The sequence below is a fragment of the Sylvia atricapilla genome, chromosome 5 (genome assembly GCF_009819655.1).
Source record: "Sylvia atricapilla isolate bSylAtr1 chromosome 5, bSylAtr1.pri, whole genome shotgun sequence".
NCBI classification, from domain to species: Eukaryota; Metazoa; Chordata; class Aves; order Passeriformes; family Sylviidae; genus Sylvia; species Sylvia atricapilla.
Genome location: NC_089144.1, coordinates 56,143,662 through 56,163,214, shown reverse-complemented (window position 1 = coordinate 56,163,214; position 19,553 = coordinate 56,143,662). Strand labels below are relative to the sequence as shown.

General features: G+C 42.5%; 1 protein-coding gene across 3 annotated transcripts in view; it reads right to left on the bottom strand.

The window, feature by feature from the left end:
- Positions 1 to 855: 855 nt before the first annotated feature.
- FAR2 (fatty acyl-CoA reductase 2) overlaps positions 856 to 19,553 on the bottom strand; it is a 117,792-nt gene continuing 99,094 nt past the window's right edge. For all 3 annotated transcript variants that reach the window (XM_066319570.1, XM_066319572.1, XM_066319571.1), the window contains exons 5-12: positions 17,705 to 17,882; positions 16,558 to 16,602; positions 11,772 to 11,890; positions 10,650 to 10,717; positions 7,153 to 7,324; positions 3,188 to 3,317; positions 2,214 to 2,341; positions 856 to 1,515 (exon numbers count right to left, since the gene is read on the bottom strand). In XM_066319570.1, the coding sequence (XP_066175667.1) occupies positions 1,353 to 1,515; positions 2,214 to 2,341; positions 3,188 to 3,317; positions 7,153 to 7,324; positions 10,650 to 10,717; positions 11,772 to 11,890; positions 16,558 to 16,602; positions 17,705 to 17,882 (1,003 nt within the window). In that variant the 3' untranslated portion in view covers positions 856 to 1,352. The remainder of the gene's footprint in view (positions 1,516 to 2,213; positions 2,342 to 3,187; positions 3,318 to 7,152; positions 7,325 to 10,649; positions 10,718 to 11,771; positions 11,891 to 16,557; positions 16,603 to 17,704; positions 17,883 to 19,553) is intronic.

Sequence of the window (19,553 nt, the reverse complement as noted above, 5' to 3'; positions counted from 1 at the left end):
CCCACAGGAATTTACAATTCTCTTCAAGAAACAAGGATCTCCAACAGCCATGAGCATTGGGGAGGTCTTTGGCTTCCTTTCTAAATTGCAATTTAATTCTAAAACTCTGAAAAATCAAATTCTGAAAATTCCAAACTGCAGGACGAAGTACGTTACCTTCACAGTTGCCTGACTGTTCTTACAGAGAAGTCAAAGAATCACAGAGCTGCTTAGGTCAGAAAAGACCTTTAAGATCATTAAATTACACATTTAACCTATTCTCAAGAAAAACAAGTTTCAGACCTTTTAATGTCTGCTGACAGGAGTGGCAGCAGAACAGGCCCAGTGATGTTTCCTCCATGTGTGTCTTTCCACTTTCTTTGCCAGTGGAAATGATCAACTGCAAAGTGATTTAGCTGTAATGAAAGCCCAGTATCAGGCTAGTTTTCAGCTACAGCGAGAGAGATTTTCTGCAGGGGGAAAAAAAGACCTATACTTCAAAAATAATTATGGGTTTCTGTATTCTTCTTCCAATTTTTATGAAGCCTTCTCTTCATTCTCAGGGTTAACACAGCATTTTTCAAAACCCCAAAAATGTTCCAAGCAAATGTGACAAATGCAAGACCAGGAATTTTTTAATAGACTGAAACCTTAACCACAGGGAAAAAAGAAGACCTCTCTGTAAGAAAGCAGCTTGTGAGTGAGCAGAGTTAACACAGGTGCATGAATTCTATTTGTGTCTTCAGGTGTGGCTTGAAAGCATCAGTCCTCAGCAGCAATACAAGACAAGATCTGGAAACTGTTCCATATGTTAACTGGCCTCATGTGACTGATCTTTCCCCCTCCTAAGTTTTGAAAAACTGAGAAGGTGCAATCTTATTTTTTCAATAAGGAACCATTTCACTGAATGAGAATGAAGGAACAGCTGCTTTAGGAAGACCTCTTACATGTTAATTTCCTTGGCTGGGTCTTCTCTGGTGGCATCCTTGTCTTCCAAGGTCGTGCTTTTAATTTGCCTCTTTTGAGGAAGAAGATGGGATTAAGATAGCCTAGAGAGTAGTAAGTGGGAAGACAATGACTTTGGTTAATCCTTACTCTTGCACATCAGACTCTAGATGAGAGGTCCCCGCTTGACCTGTTCCTAAAGCTTCAGTTATGGCTTTAAAAATTGGCCTGGTCCTATGGAAGAAAGACCACCATGTATTAAAGCATTAGTTAAAATTAAAAAGGTGAGCATGTAACAGTGCACAATAAATGCCAGCTGCTGTTGGAGGGAGTGGATTTTTCTGCTACTTTCAGACCCCAATGCCCACAGTTGCTGATTAGAGGAGATGGAGGTCCTTCTGGAAGAGGCTGGTTGCTGATGGATGGCTTCAGTGCCTCAGGGTGCTGGATGCCCTGAAGTAGGACAGGAACTTGTAGCAGAGGCTCACCACAAAGTACCAGATGTTTCGAGCCATCTGCGACCTGGCGATGAAGATGCGCCAGATGATCACGAGGAGGGTGGTGTTGAATGCGTATCGGATGTTCCTCAGCCTGGGAAAGAGGCATCTTATCAAAAAACACACCAACAACAAGAAGCTCACCAGCCCCCTGCATTTCCTACAGGTAATTCAGGAACAAATCCTGTTTACAAGTGGCTCTGGGTCTTTAAAGTTGTGAAATTACATAATGGTCATACATGGTCTTCACTGTTGCAACACTGCACCAGTGGGATGAACCACTGGGATTATTTGTTCTTTTTGGGGGAGTGAGTTAGTTTACAGCATCAATTTCAGTGATATTACTGCATTTTTCAGATCCTAATGATCCTGTCTTCTTTCTATCAAGGAAAAGCTTCTGCAGTTCTCTAATTCTCATTTTCCCAGCGCTTGACCAAGGGAAAAAAGACACCTAAAGACCCCAAGACTTGTTTCATTTTAATGAGAGCCGTTTTATTTTAAGGTAAATGTTATCACTGAACCACAGCGCACTGTCTGAGGCAGTCAGTAGCCCATTCCTGAGGTCCTTGTAAACCTCCTAAAAATGATCCATGAATGATGAACTTGCTTAGGATTCCTTGCTATGGCAAACTATTCCCTTATTCTATGTTTGTAAAAACTGACAAACTGCTGTAGTAAGAAATAAGTTATTTCCATTTTAATCAATAAGAATAATAATTTTGCAATGTAGCTAGACTTATTTTCCCCAAAGGTAGCCAGGAGCTCTTATCTTTGTCCCTGGGTGTAACTTACTTGCGTAGGTGCTGCTTTGCTGCTGGAATGCCGGCCATGTCCTCATTTAGCAAATACTTCTTAGCACCTATGCAGTAGCTTTCGATGTACTCTGACCAGTGCAGCTGGCGAACATCAAAGTTGTATAACTGGGATTGAAAGACAAAGAGCAAAAGCTGAACACCAGAGCTCAAAATCAGGTCACTTGAAGCATCAATTCTTCCTTGATCTCTGTTCCTGACAAGGCCCCCTCTCTCTGAAATTCTCAAAGCCACCGAGTTCCCAAACACTGCAAGACTGCGTTTCACAGCTGCTGATTAATATCCCACCCAGCTGGGAATCTGGGCAAAGCAAGCAGAAATGTACTGCTAGCTGGCAGAAAATCAAGGTGTTTATCTTTCAGGTGGCAACTTTTCCATAAATACATGTATTTGTACACACACAAACACAGAGAATCTTGGAAGAAAAATGACATTCCACACAGGCAAATGGATCCAAATGAAAACCTCCATGCAGTTTTAACGTGTCACCAGACTTATGTGTAAATAATCAACTGGACATTGAGTCAACAGGTGCCTCTGCATCAGTGTAACTTTCAGCTGTGCTGCATTCTCTTTTGGCAGTTATATCAACAGAAGTCCAGGAAATGGGTCACTTTGGCAGAAACAAAATTTTACTGCAGAGCCAACTACCTCAGTTCATTTTAGCTGCTCATACTGGACAAATTGTTAGCAAGCTTTCAGGCAGCTGTCTGTCTCTTAGAGCAAAGAAAAGCTTTGTAGAGAGGAAGTTGTTTTCACAGAATAGGCTGGGTTGTAAGGGACCTGAAAACATTCTCCTGTAATAAATGGAAAGCTCCTGAAATAAATTAATTATTTCAGATTAAAATAAATTCCAATCATCTACATATTATTTAAAAGCTCAACAATACACCAAAAATAAATGCTGCAGATGAACAGAATCTGAGATTAGCATGCCCTATTCAAGACCTTTACCTTTTTGTCCTCTGTGTTAAGGTGACTCATTAACATATTCATATTATCTGAAGACCAGTTCCAGGACTGGGTGGAGAAATACTGCAGGAGTGTCATAGACTTGTGCAGCCGATTGATGATCTTCATCATTCTGTAACAAGGGGGAACATCAGAGGTGAGCAGAAGTCTGACCTTATGTAGAAGCCGCTGGTTTGTGTTTCCACCAATCCAGGTGAATAAACACTGCAATTCCTCCTGAGCACTGCCCTGCTACTCACTAGGCTAAGAACTTGTTCAGCAGATCCCAACTGCTCCAGCTGAGCTCCTGAGCCTAGAGCTACCCAGCTTTTATTGCTGGCTCCAACATGGCAGCAACTGTGTTTGCCACTGATGTCCAACTCACTGGTCTGACCTAAGGGTCGGAAGCTGCACCTACCTCAGGTACTGCTGTGGAGGGAAAAGCCCATCTGAGGTAGTATGAAGTCTGCACCACAAAGGTATAGTGCTTCTGTTCCCAAGGTGGATACTTCTCTTTCTGCCACAGAAATTCTCTTCTGCTCCCAAGCCTGAGCTGTGTATTGAAGCAAGGCTCTGAGTTTTGGTATTAGCTCCAGCATTTGGTGACCACATCTGCAATATGGACACTGAGCTCAGAAGTCATTTGCTCAATTCAGTTTTCAGATGGAACCAAAGAATCACAGAGGGTTTGGGTTGGAAGGAACCTTAAATATCATCTTGTTCCAACCTGTGCCATGGACAGGGACACCTTCCACTGTCCCAGCTTGCTCTGAGCCCCATCCAACCTGGCCTGGAACACTTCCAGGGATGGGGCAGCCACAGCTGCTCTTGGCAACTTGTGCCAGGGCCTCACCACACTCACAGGGAAGAATTTTCGCCTATATAATCTAAATGTACTTTCTTTCAGTTTGAAACCATTCCCCATATCCTATGATTACACTCCATGATGAGAGTCCCTCCCCTTCTTTCCTACTGGTATGCTTAAAGTACTGAAAAACTGTGCACCAAGGTTTAATAGGTACCCATGTGCCTTCTCTTTTCCAGCCTCAGCAGCCCTGGCTCTCTGAACCTGTCCTCACAGGAGAAATGTTCCAGCCCTCTGACTATCTTTATGGCCCTTCTCAGGACCCACTCCAACAGCTCCATGTTGCTGTTGTCTTGCTTCAGAGGCATAACTGCTTGAGGACTTGGGAAATGTAAGTTCAGGTCCTCTCATGTGTCTTGGCCTTTTCTTACTAGTTTTTTTATATAAAAGTGAATGACAGTAATGCTGTCCTACCCTGTAGGATTATTTTGGTTGTCCCAGTGGTCATGAGTAAAAAAGGCCTCTGGCAGTTGTTTTAAAGTGTGATGTACAGGGCTCGGTCAGTTCTGAGAGGACACCACATCCTCTCAGACTGGGTAAGGGCAAGAAGAAGCATTAAAAGGCTGATTTTTGTGGAAAACAGAGCTGTTTTCATGTGAAACATTGAGCTGCCCAGAGGGTAACACAGTTGCTGTGACAAATGAAAGGCGGCAGTCTGGGGGAGAATGGTGCCAGGCTGGCCTCTCCCCACGCAGACGTGACTGCCACGGCGATAAGCACTCAGCACAGCACACAAAGACACAATGAGTCCATCAGCTCAGAGCAGAACTGTGCAGCTCAGCCAAAGCAACTGGAAAGAGCACTAAAACCTTAGACAGGCACTCCTTTTTTAAGTGGCTTTCATTTTAGAAGCAAAGCAGACCATCAGATTAAAGGCACCTTCATTCTGAATAATTGTGTGCACGTTGACTGAATGCAGTTTATCTGAACTGCTTTAAAATTATTTCAGATTAATCTTCCTGTGTAGGGCAAGCACCATGGGGCAAAGCTTTGTGAATATTTTAATACATTTTAGGAACTTGGGAAAAAGAAATTATGCAGCTAGACTGGAAAGATCTGAAGCTGCCCCTCAAGCTGACTCCCCAAAATCTTTAAAGTGCTTAGGTCTAATGGGAACTGCCAGCAAAAAGAAAGGCTAAGAAAATAAACTCTTTAGTATATGGAAGAAATTGTTCCCTGTGAGGGTGGTGAGGCCCTGGCACAGGTTTCCCAGAGCAGCTGTGGCTGCCCCAATCCCTGGCAGTGTCCAAGGCCGGGTTGAATGGGGCTCAGAGCAAGCTGGGGTAATGGAAGGTGTCTCTGACCATGGCAAGGGTGAAAATGGATGATCTTTAAGGTCCCTTCCAACCTCAAACATTCTGTGATTCTATGATCTGAAGAGGTGTGTGTGAAAACTGTGTTTCATGTCAACTGCCTGAGCTCAAATGTTGTGACCACATTCAAAACACTGACTAATAATTTGTATGAAGTAAAGGTCATCTGAAAAACATCAACTGAGTAGAAATATGGCAAAGATTTCTTACAGGAAGTCTCATCCTCCACTGAGGAGGAACTGAGAAGAATAAGTCGAGTATTAGCTCTCAGTGTAGCCACACTTCAGACATGCTTTTTGCCTTCTAGAAAACTGTTTACAGCAATGATTTATCTGCTTCCATACAGACCCTTGCACAAGCAGATCCTCAGGTGAGACAGGATGGCCCCAGGAGACTACTGAGGGTGTAAACCACATTATGCTCTAAGTCATGGATGGATGTGCAGAACTTACAGGAAACCATTTAGGGTAGTTTTGCTTAGTTTCTGGAGATTTATGTGAAATGAGCTTACATCTAAAAAGGCTTCATTTCTTTTTTATTATTTGATATGGTTTACTGCTCTTGGACCATAAAGGTCTGATATTCAGGTAGCTGGGAAAAGAAGGAAAAATGAGCTGCTACTGTGCTTTCTACCACATTGCAGCAATATCTGGATGAGCTGAAGTAGTGTGTAAAAAGAAAACGAGAATTATACTTAAAAAAAGATGACTTGGAAAACTCCCAAGTTCATTGGTGAGCTATCTTTGCTGAGGCTGCAAATCTTAAAGTTCAGAAGATCATGCTGAGGTCTGTTTGACATTTAACTACAGCATTGCAGGCAGTGTCCACTGGTTAATTATGCCAATCAGCTTCATGAAAAGAAATGTCAATTGGAAGGGCAGTGTCAAGATCTTATTGCTGCCCATTTCAACAAAGATTGGAGATTCCAGCCTCATTTTCAGTTTACCTCTATTTCTAGGGTAATTCTTTCCTCCTGGCAAACTGGAAGTCTTTTGACAAACCAACCTGCCTCCAAAGGAGAGTATCAGGGATAGATCAGAGCAATGCCAGGGATTTCTTTGCAAACAGCTGAAGCCAGCTTTCCAGCTAGCAGAGGAGCACAAGAGCAGCTGACATCAACACAGCACTGGCATCCTGTTCTCACGCTGCGTAATAAATCCTCCTCTGTGGTAGCAGGGAATAAAGGAGGACAATGTCTGGAGTAACATTACTTACAAGAAGATTCCTTCCACATGAGACATGGATATTGCTGTTCCTCCAAGCCACACCACTGCCAGGGCTCAAATACCACCCGTAACAGTGAACTGCCCTCCTAAATACAATTAGAATTGAATCATGCACAGAAACAACTACTTCCTGGATTTCAGGCTAGTGCTGGAAACAGCTACTTGGGCATCTGATTTATGGGGGAAAAAATGTGTTAGCTGGTATATTCTAAACCTTGCCAGTCTCAAGTCCTTATGCAAGCTCATGCCAGATAGGGGTGATCCCACTGGAAAGCTGAAGTGGTAGAGATCTGGATACAGAGAAGGCAGAAGACTGCCAGTCCTCCTCTGCCTTGGGAAGCTCTGAAATGTAAAAAACTGCATTCAAAAGATGTGCTGTTCTCCAGGTGGTGAGAAGGGTGTGAGCCCTAGGCTGTGCTTAAGCTATAGCCATTCATTTTCCTCCTTTTCCTCAAGAGATGGAGATCGCAAGAAGCTCAAGGACTCCAGTTCTCATCACTGGTTCGAGCTCTGCTCTCCACAGGAGCAGCAGGGATGCAGGAGCCTGATGGCACCATTCCTTACCTGGGCTTTCTCCCCGTGAGCCTCATGTACAGGTCATAGAGGATGGCAGGTGCCTTGTGGCTGACAGTGATCCAGTACTGGTTTATCAAGTAGCTGGAGGTCATGTGAGCGTTGGGTGTTCGGAAGGCCTGCTCCAGGGGGTTCCTTTTGAACGTGGACATGACATACTGCCCTGCAAGGGAACAGGCATTTTTCACTTCCAGCTGGGCTGGAACCACAGTGCAGCACAGCCCAAGTTGTTGTGCTTCACACCTCTAGCCCACAACTCTCTGAACTGTGTTACCAGAGCCTGGACCAGGTTGTCCCTTCTGCCATGAAAATTGATGACCATCTATCCATCTATCACCTGTTTGAAACCTAATCCTTCTCCACACTTAACACTGGCAGACAAAAACCTCCTTGTCAAAGCACCAAAACATAAAGGAGGAAAAGCAGGCAGCTCTAAGAGCTACAAGGAACTGCAGTTCTGCTTTCACCTGCAGCAGATGTAAAAGAAATTGCTAAGTGATTTTTCTAATTTCTTTAGATCACTGAAAGCAATCTTTGATCTGCTAGCATAAAGAAAAAGACATTTCTTATTTTCAATCAGATTTTCCAAAGGGCTGATGTCTGATTTAGTCTGCCACTTAAAGGTGATAACTTTAAAAAGACTCCATTATATCCTTTCAAACCACATCTGACCCACACCACCAAACATCTGCCTGTTTTCAGAAGACCTCTGGATGCTCTAAGGCAGCAAAGTGTCTTGCATTCTTAACTCAAAAACAAATGATGGGATGGGAATCTTCCCTTCCCTTTGCATGTTAAGGCACAAAATATGCTGGGTCTGCTACTGAGCTCTGGCAATGGCACAGTGCCACAAAGTGGCATCTAGATGTGCATATCTGGGGCATTTGCATATTGCAGAGGCTTAATAGAACTGCACTAGTTGAGTGTAAGACTATCATCCTAGGGACTGATAAACAGATGGTGCTCCTATTCCTGAGCACCAGCAAGCTCAAGAAAGAAGAATATGTGGGCTTTTTTCACTTTCTGAAAAATTGATTTTAGAATTAACAACATCAATCTGTGCTCATATTATAGTTTAGTCTCTAAGCTTATGTTACAAATAGAAAATCAGATGAGAATTTGCAAGCCACAAGAAACATCCAGATCATCCTCAGATAAGCAGATTCCATTCGTCACATTCAGACAGGACTCTCCAGTATCTGTGGTCAGCTCATTACTGCACTTCAAGTAGTGACTTTCACTGTACTTCTTCTAAGAACCCCAAACCAGAAATTTGTCACCTCTAGGAGCTACTGCAATGACTTAGTGGGTGGGTGGTCTTTCCCCTCCAACCTCAGCACAAAAATGAAGCAGCAAATCCTACAACTCAAAGGGAAGTTCTGCACAGAATCAGACATAGGTCTCATCCAGGTAGACTATCAAGAATAAATTGAACTTAATTTTTTCCATGCTGAACATAATTCTCCAGCTTGTTTTAAGGTTTAGTTTTGAGGAGAAACTGCAAAATGTACTTCACGAAGTCAGACTAACCAGATTCACATTGCAGCAAAGCAGAATATGCTTCTTCAGATAAAAATTTAGTTGTTTGACCACATCTTTGTAACAGCAGGCAAAGTAATGAGAAAATAAGGGAAAAGAAAAACTCCAAGGCATTGCATTATTTGGAAAAGAAATAAATCAGTTAAGGTGCCTTTTAACACTTGGAGTTTTTATCTGTGTCTGAGGAGCCTTAGAATTAACTGCCTTGCAATGAATGTTTAAGAATAAACTCTTCTAAATCTCTTTCTCCTCCCTCCCAGCTCATCACTCAGAGTGCTCAAAGCATCACCATCTCAGTCACTTTTGTTCCCAACCCTTGGTACTCTCAGTCTAATCCAGCCCCAATTTCTCTGCTTAATCTTTCCCCCCTTGAAGTCTCTACTCCCTTGTGTCCACCTGTCACTCCTGTAGCAGGTCCTGGTGTCACCTGGCCTAACCAGGCAGCCCAGGCCCTCCCCTCTGCAAACCCTATGTCTGTTCTGCACTAAAATGCTCATTCCCACACCAGGTGACTTGCATTCCCGTCTCTGGTTTCTCAGCAGCTTCCAGACCCTCAGGATCCTCCACCCTGATGATCAGCCACACACCCTGGCTCCTTGAACAGAATATGTCTATTTCCCATTATGAAATTGGTAGGAGACTAAACTGAGGATTCAGACTTGATGGCTGCAGTCATATGCAGGAAATCTTTCCCAAACTAATTTTCTCAGCTGTGCACTTTAAAGGCAGAATTTTCTTTAAAGGCAGAATTTTGCACTTTAGTACTCCATCCTAATTCTCTGCAGCATGTTGCTCTCAGGAGAACTGTGGCTACAACATTTTGTAGATAGAGCTTTCATAGTGTGATCCAAGGAGAAAATTTTGCCTTCAGTTCCACCATGCAGCTGAGCTGTTCATGGAAGCTGCTGCTGCTGCTGGACCCAGATGTTTTCATGGCTAAATCCACAGTTATAAACAGAGGAACAGAATAAAACCTATGACAATGCACTAATACATTACTGTTTTCATCAGTAAATTTACACAAAAAAGGGTTAAGAAAGGCAAACCTCAGAAAGTGGGGCTATAGTGGCTTTTGCTGAAGTAGCAGCCTGTGGAGAGCTTTGCATTCACTCCAGTGAAAAAGCCACAGATCTGTGACTAACCACAACATTTCATTTTTCATTAAAAAAAAAAAAAAAGCCAGGAACTTGGTGTGATGTCCTCAGCACTCAGCCAATTGCTGAAACCTCTTCCCTGCTAGGCCACATGGTCAAATACCGTGGTTAAGACATTTATTCTGTAAATGCAATTATGGTCTCATTCTCTGCTGACTTAGTTTGCCGTGTAAATAATGCAAGGGGAAAAGCAAAGCAAAGGCTGCGAGATGGAGTAGCCAGCATCCTGTATTTAAAGGAACAAAGATATGAATGCAGGGGTAACAGAAAGTTAACCAGGCCCAGTACATGTGTCCATGAATGTACTAACTGTACACAGTATTTCACACTGCACAGCTGAGACTGCGGCTTGGCTTCACCATGAGTTTTTCTCTGCAAGAGTGTCAGGATCTGTCTCCTTTTCCTTCATCCCTGCCTTGGAAGTATACCCACTTGAAGAAAAGTCAGCCATGAAAATAATTTGATTTTTTTCCCCACAAAACTCATGATCAAAAAACAAACTGTTCTTGAAGCCCACGTGTCATCTCAATGTTTTCTTCCTCAAGTGCACACCTGTTATTTCTGTTCAGAATTTTCTGATGGGCAAGGAAGACTACTTCACTTCTATAATATCACAGAATCCTAGAATGGTTTAGTTTGGAATTACCCTTTGCCTCACAAGATCCTCACCGACTGCAGCTAGGTCCCCAAAATGCAGTTTGAATGGCAGATACCAAATATCCCTGAAATTGTGGAAATCAATTCTTCAAAGTGTGAGGAACACTATGGATGTTCTCCATTTAAATGAGACCTTACCCATTTCTCCCCAGAAGAAAGGGTTGATTCCCCCTGTTGTGCAGTTGTACACCAACAAGTTTTTTGGTCTGGAAAACAGAAAGAAGTATTATTTTGAGACATGAAGAAAAATTCCATTTCTTAGGGAAGGGAGTACAAAATCAATCAATTTCAAGAAAACTCCTGGTTTAATACCAAACAAAGTTTGCATTTTTTGGTGGGGAACTAAACATGGATCTTAAATAAACTGGTTTTATTTCTTCCTTCAACATAAGTCAAGAATTAATGAAACAGTTTTCTTGACCTAAACCTTGCCAAGGGTGTCAAGTGATAACATCAATACAATATTTTTCTTACTGTATATTTGAAAACTGCACAGTTTTAATTTGGTGGATTTCTTAATGATGCTTTGAAGGGAAAGCTGGTGAGCTGCTCTTCAAGGTGCTTTTAAGATCTTTATTTAGCTTTCTGGATGTAGGTCTACTCTCAGTTCAGAGGGCTTACTCTATCTTTCAGAGTAAAACACTTCTGCCTTTTATTTACCTGGGTTTGATTTCTCAGAGTTGTACAAACCTCCAGAATAATTCATGTGGTTTATTCTCTGTAGTCCTACCTAATGATTACAGGCCAGGCCAGAGGTTTACAGGAAAATACCTTAAATCCTTAATATCACTTCTACATACTCTTGTCAACAGTGCAAAGAAGGGAGATTTTTTAGATCATATAACCTGTAAGCCCATAATACATTTACGTTGTGCAGTGTTTCCCAAGGAAAACACGCAGAGCTTTTTTACCAAGAAAATTCCAGAAGACACTTGAAAAGCAACTCAGTGAAAAGGAGGCCCAAAAAACCAGTGCTGCAAAGCCTTTGGCCTTCAGAAGAGTGACTTCTGAAAAGTAAGAAATAGGTCTCACCTGTAGCTGTAGAGATTTCCCAACTCTGAACCCTGCCTTTATTGTGTCTTCTACACTCTCAGTCCTTGCCCACCCGCAGGGAGAAAACACCAACCAGAAAATCAATCAACCAGCCTCCTGCACTGGTTTTTAATCAGCCCCTGATTCCCTTTAAAGTGCTGGTGCAGGGAGCAAATATTCCAGGAGTGTGGCCGAAGAGGAATGACATGAAGAGGGAAGCCCTCCCACCTGTGCACAGCCGTGTACCACCCGGCTGCCAGGGTCAGGTTGATGGCGACGTCGACGGGGATCATGTCAGCCACCGCTTCGTTGTTGGCAATGACAGTCCGCAGGATCCCTTTGCCTGCCTGTGGGACACAGGGACACAGGGAAACAGTCACCCACCTCAGGCTGGGCTGAGATTTAACTGGCAGGGCTCCAGCAGCGTGCACTGGGCACAGGCCAGCACCACAGCAAGGTTTTTCTGCTGCAGGTTATTTGGTTTCTGTGACAACAAAGACGGATCTCCCATGGATCCAACTGTCCTGCATTTTCAGAGGACGCCTGGAAACATGATGATGTCTGTGCTGTGTACAACAAGAAAAGCTGGGACTCTTAATTTAACTCAGTATGAAAGAAATACCCAAAGAAAGAAATGTATCTGAATTTGCTGCTGTAAAGTTCCCCATGATGCCTGAAAATTACATTTTCCTAAATGACACGGGCAGGCAGAGGTCTGAGTGTCCCTCAGAGACTGCAGTCACTTTGGAAATTACAGCAGTAAGATTTCTGAAAAGCTGACTACCTTTTCTTTGGATGTACTCACTCACACTCTCCTCTTTTCCAAAGCTGTAGGTTAATCAAAGATACAGAGGATAGCCCCTGCCTTGAAGAGCAAATCACCCATCGAAACTTAGTAAAAGGAATCAGTGCAAATACAAAGTACTGACAACCAAAAAGAAGAAATAGGCAAGAAAAAAAAATGTTCACCTTGCTTTGGTTGGAAGTGCATTTTTCAGGGGATCAGGCTCCCCAAAACATATACATTTAACCCAAATGCTTATCAAGGGGTTTCCACGATGACCAGTCAGGCTTTGGAGATTCCACAGGAGAGACATGGCAACAGCAGGGCAGAGTGGATCAGAGAGGACAAGGCAAAATACAGAAACATAGGGGTGAAATGGGGTGAAGGAACTTTACTTGGTGCGTCAGGGATGAGGACTGAACACAGCACATAAGAGAAGAAACCTCACACGGCAGAGTCAAGGCTGCAATCAAGGTATTTCTCATGTGGGAAATAATGCAGTAAAGCTGAGGAGGCAGGGAAAAACCTGAGAGGATAAAAGTGCTGGTGAAGCACGGAAGGATAAAAGCTCCTGTAATTCAGAGCCATACAAAAGCAGAGGGAAGGACTCAGAGAAGGAGCAAAAGAGCATCTGCTACAGATCCATCAATATTTAAAAGTTAGGGCAAAGAAAAGGGTACAGCTTTTTCTTAGATTATTTTCATACAATCTGAAACTTCAATTTCATTATAAAGTAGATTAAATTTTTATACAGCAACTAAACAGGAAGTGCTTAGTTATGGAAAGTCTGAAGTCTGAGGAGAGAAAAAAGTCATTAAAAAGCATTTAAGACTTGCTACTAACTTGTAAAGCACATGCCATTGTCTAGTGGTCATTGGTGGATTTTAAGGAACGCTCTATCCCCTCTTTGGGAGGTGTTTATCTTCTTGGGTCTTTTTGTGGCTCCTCCCTTCCTCTTCTGCAATCAGATGTGTTTGTTGCATTTCACAGCTTCCAACTAAGGGAACACTACTTGTGACTGATTTAATTTTCATGAGGAACTAGGACTTCGGAGCAGTCCCATCTCATCCTTGATGCATTGGGCAGAGGGATCACATGACATAGACAACAGTTCCAGATTCCCCACATGGCTCACTCCATCCTCCTCAAACCTGTGTCATGCATTGAATTCTGCTGCCCTAAGGTAAACTATGGTCAGACTCAGACACTAAAACTTCAACTTGCAACATCACTATGATTTTCTTTAGATTCTTACTACTGGGTTTTTCCAAGGGGAGAGAAAAAAAGGCAGAAAGAGACAAAGGAGGCAACCAAGTTCAGCTCTGAACTTTCCACTGCTATGAACACCTGCCCACTAGTGACCACTGTGTAATCAACTACCACATTTTCACACTCAAGACCTTTCTGAGGTCTTCAAATCGAGGATGTTTGATGGATCTGCTGCAAAATGTGTTCAGAGTGGCATGTGATGGTCATACACACATAAATGATTTCGAGGTTTCCTATGTTTTGTATTTAACAAAGGCTTAAGTTTTTAAGGTTACTTTTTACATCAAAAATGGTTCAATGGTATTTCTGTCAGGTGTGGCTCGGTTTCTGTTTATAGATGCTGACATTTTTCTCTTTAGTGAAATAGAAGCTACTGCAAAGTGAAGCCTCCAAAATAATTTCCTGGTCAGAGTCTGATGTTTCTGGACAGCCTCTCAGCGGAGGTGCTTTGGGGCCAGTCACTGTCCAGACCACTAATTAAACCAGTTGTGCCCTACAGCTTCACTGCCTTGCAGGGAGGAAGGTCTTTGCATTTGTGAGACAAAATGCCTTAATTACACTCCAGCGGAAATGTAATTAATTTCATTTTGTTCCTCAACCAACAAACACAGCTCCCCACAGCAGCTGGAGCAACTGTAGGCGAAAGAAACATAATTAGATTATCAAAAACAACTCGGACTCCCATATTTCATGAATATTTAAAAGAAATGTGTCTATTTATGGAATGAAATGATCAGACTCAAACACTTCAACTGAGGAAAAAAAAAAGTCTTCGCAAGATTTGGAGTCCAGATTCTCCCCAAGTGACAGCAAAGATCATCTGAACCAAATCTGAATCTGGGGGATGTTCTCCCTATAGGATGGGCTTGGTTAAAAGCTGAAAGTGAGCATTTTGGTATGGAGGGACACTTGAAATGCACAAAACCAAACCACCAAAACCACTTCCCTTTTGCTTTTTTCAACACTTCATTAAAGCAAATAAAGCTACTCATCTAATAAGCACAGTTTAAAATACATTTGGCCCAGAGAGTTGCTTGTACTTACACAACTTTCAGGTAATCAAAACTGATGCATCACTCAGATGTTTAAGGGTTCATTTTCAAACAACTCACCACATTCAAACACATTAATTCAGGTACTTATTAATTCCCTCCCTTCAGAAGAAAAAAGTCTCTTGGGTCCGTAATAATAAACACTTTTCCCTTCCGAAAAACACCGCAAACGACTTTGTCTCTACACCCTGCATCCTTGTCATTGCTTTTTGTCTTTTCATTGGGCAACTCTCAATGTAGTTACAGACCACATTTCGCCACCCAAGAGCTCAGTGTAGATGATACAAATTTCATTGTCTCTCCTACTATACATTGTAGGAGAGACAATGAAATATATATATAGAGCTTCAAACCTGGACCAAAAAATATCACCTCCTTTTCAAATCTCAGTGCAAGTCTAATCGTCTATATAAAAAGAGAAGCTATTTCCCACAGTGACCCTAGAATCTCATAATCTTTGCTTTTTATGGAGATAACTTGGATCTAAAGATACAGGCTGCATCTGCTTACAAAACCTGGCCCCAAGGTTTCTTGCAAACCAGTTCTGGATAAAATTTTTGACAGACATCATCAAAGGTTATTATTAAAAAAAGAAACTAACCAAAACAAAAAAAAAACCCACACCCAAAATAAAATTTGTGTCAGTACAAAAGTTAGAACCTGACACATGAAAATGTAAGAAGTGCATCTGCAAAATTAAAGAATTGCAAAGCACTCCTTGATCTTGACAACATTATGAAAGATGTTGGTGCAGAAGATGGTCCAGAAACCAGGACAAGATCTTGAGACTAGAGCAGAGAGGCAGTACCAGCTTTTTAAGCTGTCACCAAGGAATAGAAGGGTTTTTTTAGAGAAACTGTGACATGATTGGAAGTCAATAATCTGTGAAAAAAAATTGAATGCCTCTGAAATGTATAGATAGGGTTCAGATGAAAGCATTATTTGTCCTGTGCACTCCGTAACTGTAACGGTTTCTATTTATGATCTACTTCAGATATAAATGAGCCTTTTTAACAAGATCATATTTGGATTTTATCCTGCTCTCCTATGATTGCAGACCACTAATCCTTTTATACACTGCACCAGGCTGATAGTTCTGACAAAGTAATGAAGTTGGACACCTCATACATGAACATAAATATCTGCCCAGAGCTATACAGAATTTTGGACTGACAGAGAGACCTAAGGCAGTGATTTTAGTTCAGAAAAAAAATGTATAAGGCAGGAGAAATGGTGTGCAACTTTACTCTTTTCATGTATTAATTTTAATGATTATTTTCATCTTACAGAGAATATTTTATCAAGTTAGGAAAAAATAGTGAATTATCCACTTAACTGCCAGAGTCTGACTCAATCATACACATTATTTAGGTGTAGTCTGTACAGGGAGAAATCCTGTACAAAGCAGTGGCAAATGGGAGCCAGAATCTTTGGTATTGTGGAGGGATAACAAGTTATAGCAGTGGATTTGGAAACAATACACACAGAGACAAATGGAAGGATAAATACTGCTGCCTTGTATTGACAGTGTGGTAACCTGGCCTGGAAAATAAAGTTGTGGTAAAAGATTCATTTCAAGGAAACGTCTTTTGCCATTTCTTTGACAATCTGGCCAAATGCATTCAAAACTTTAGTTTCTTCGGGTTTTCGGAACTGCAATTCATGTTTTAGTGAACCAGCAACATGAATACTCTCTCAGTGTTCATTTTCGAGCTCAGCACAAACAGACCATCCTCTGGATCCTACCAGCTGACAGATGTGTGGCAAGTGTGTGACATCTTTCTCCCAGGCTCAGAAAACTCCTGTGACCCTTGACTGCACACAGTTTCTAAGTGGGGCTGTGGAGTAACATCAGAATTGCCATTTTAAGCTCTGCTTTAAGGGGAGCTTAAATAGTAACCAGACGTACCGCAATAAATATTCCACTGGTCCCGTTGAAGTTGTCAATCCAACCCTGTGGAAAAGAAGAATGATTAGTGTTCCCTTCAAGGATATGTTGCTTACATAGGCTTCTAAATGATGAGAGTGGCGTAGTGTAGACAGTTTAGATGGATGCCAGCCCATCTGAGGACAGCTGCCAGGATGCCAACCAGTACCAGGGGATGCAATGCCTGCAATTTACTCATCAACAACAGAATCTAAGTTTTTGCTTAGAAACCACTTCTTTCCTGTTCCCTGGCCTCAGGAATAACATCTGGCTTTAAATACCAGTGTCTCGGTGCTGGCACTCTGGCTGAAAACAGCTGGAGTGATATTTACCTTTGACAGATAACATGCAGCTGCCACCAAGACTGATTTGGTCACTGCAGCTAATTTCTAAAGCAAGGAAGAAAAAGAAAACAACTCCAAACCAAACCACATCACTCCTTTTGAATCTCATCCTACTTCAGGTCAGGGAAGCTGCCACTTGTCGGAGCTGGAGTTCAGAGCAGTGATGAGGTGCTTGACCCAGAACAGGCTGTGACACCAAACAGAGCTCTCTGTCTTTCCAAGATGGGGAGCTTGGCCCAGAGCCTTGGCTGTATCTCAGCCATCTCTGGCACACTTCAGACTGCATGAAAGCCAAAGGTGACTTTGTGCTGCCTTTCCAATTTGGCTGCAATGTTAGGGCACATTATTCCTATCAGTATATTTAGCTTAATGATTTCTCTCATTCCAAAGTACAGCTGCATTTAATTACTGAGTGCCTGACATTTGTACCTAAACCAGAATGCACCAGGAGTATGACTGACCTTCAGATCCCAGGTTTTGAGCACAGAAACTCCCCTGGTGTGCCTGAATGAACAGTCAATTGCAAGACCAGCATTCTGCACCATAACTATCCCAGCTCTTGTTACTGTTGCTTAAATGTGGTCTTTTCACAGGAGTTCTTCCTGAAGATACTGCAGAAGGCTCGCTGTTCTACTCCAGCACAGGATCTTGACCTCTTTCACACATTTCCCTATGAACTGGACACCTGTTTCTCAAGACACTGCTACAAGGAGGCATTCCTGACAGTACCCCAGCTCCAGCTGCATCCAAAGGCTCTTGGTAGGGAATTGTGTATGCATGCTTACTGGGAAAGGCTCATGCCAGCTGGCTCCCACGATGGATGGCCTGATGATCGCAATGTTCAAGTTTCCTTTCTCTTGCTGGATCAGGTACTCTGACAAGGCTTTGGTGTAGGTGTAAGTGTTGGGCCACTCCCCAAGCAGCTTGGGTGTGATGTCTTGAATGATGGATTCATCCAACCACCTACGGGAACAAGGAGAACATCATCATCCACAGTGCAGTGAGAGAAAAAGATTCAGGCAAAACAGACCAGTGAGACAGGAATCCTCACCTGAAACAGAGGATAAGCCAGTCAAACCTATTTAAGGTTTGGATTTAAAACAGCTCTGTAGGAGAAGGTTACTTTTGTTTTAAAGGTGCAAAATGAACCCTGGTGAATTTCCATGCCTAGCTGCAATTCCTCTACAAACTCACTTCAAAGCAATCTCTTGCATGGGTATTGCTTCACTGCAATCTGTAACATAAATATTGCCATGGTCTACAGCCTAATGGAGCTCTCCAGCCTAGGAATCCCACTAAGCAGTGCTTATCTTTAGCCAACATAGTCCCTGTATATTCCCAAATATGTCTCTGGATATTCCAGGTAACCTTGAGTCAGCAAGTCATGTAACAACACAAAGGTCTCAAAAGCTGGGAAAACATCCTACAGGGATATTATTCCAACAGCGGATTTCCATCATTTGCAGTGTTAGATGTTCCTTCTAGCAGGCTTTCCACAGATTTGTTCACACAGGAAACTGCTGATGCTTAAAAAACACCAACCAAAACCAAACCACCAAAAAAACCCAAAAGAACTCTGCCAAGTTGTTTTCTATTTTTTGAAGATATTCAAGTACCTAATCAGAAGCAGTTATGCAGATAGCTTTTAAAAAGCAGCCCTTACCACCATGGAGCTGCAGGAAGGGCCTAATGCCCAAAGGCTCTTCCCTGGCACAGCACCAGGACCTCACAGGTCCTGCCAGCATCTGGGTCTAAAGGACAAGAACTGGCTGTGCTTCCAGAGCCCTCGCTGCCAGTCCCTGACAGGCTCCCAGCAGCCTGGTGTTACACCACAGAATCGAAGATTAGCTTCTATAATCCAATTTGTAATTAAGTCAACGGACTTACAGTTCAGTCTGAAGGGGTGGACTCTTCCCAGGGGCACTGCAAGGATACTGCTCCCTGCAGATCCTCACTTCACCCCTCCTTGTCTTGAATTTCAGAAAAAGGCAGAGGTCAAGGGGAGAGAAATGCAATGCTGACTGACACACCTGAAAAATTGCTTGATTCTGTCCACCTTTCAAAGACATGGTGGCTCAGGTGGCACAGCACTTTTTAGATGGCTCTCACTGGGCACAGATGGGAAGCTGTTGTATAAGAAAGCACTGATTCACAGGGGAGGGCTGGATGAAGCAAATCTCTCAGTTTTGGAACATGTTAAAAATCTGACAATTTGAAGTATACAGGATTTTTTTCTTTAAATAAAAAAGGCCTATGGAGGCCCATTCACCTTCCTTTGCAAGCCTGGTCCTGTGCTGCAGAAACAAAGCAGAAGAAAAGATTTAAACATAGAATATGACCTATGCAGAGGTTACAAGCAGCACATAATATTGACATAATTTGCAAAGCTGCTTAGGCAGCCATTGAACCTCAGGGTCTCAGCTAAACTGCTCTTGTTTGAATCTGTGGAGTAGCTAATTACCAGCCTACCAAAAGGAGAAGGCTATTTCTGCAGAGCCTGGAGGAAGACTAAGTTCATTTGGGAACTCAGGTTAAGCTGTGTGCAAGCCTTTTCCGCCTTTTCTTTTTTATTTTAATTTTGGTAATAGGGTGTTGCAGGTTTGCAAAGCAAAGACAAGTGTAGAAGTACAAGCA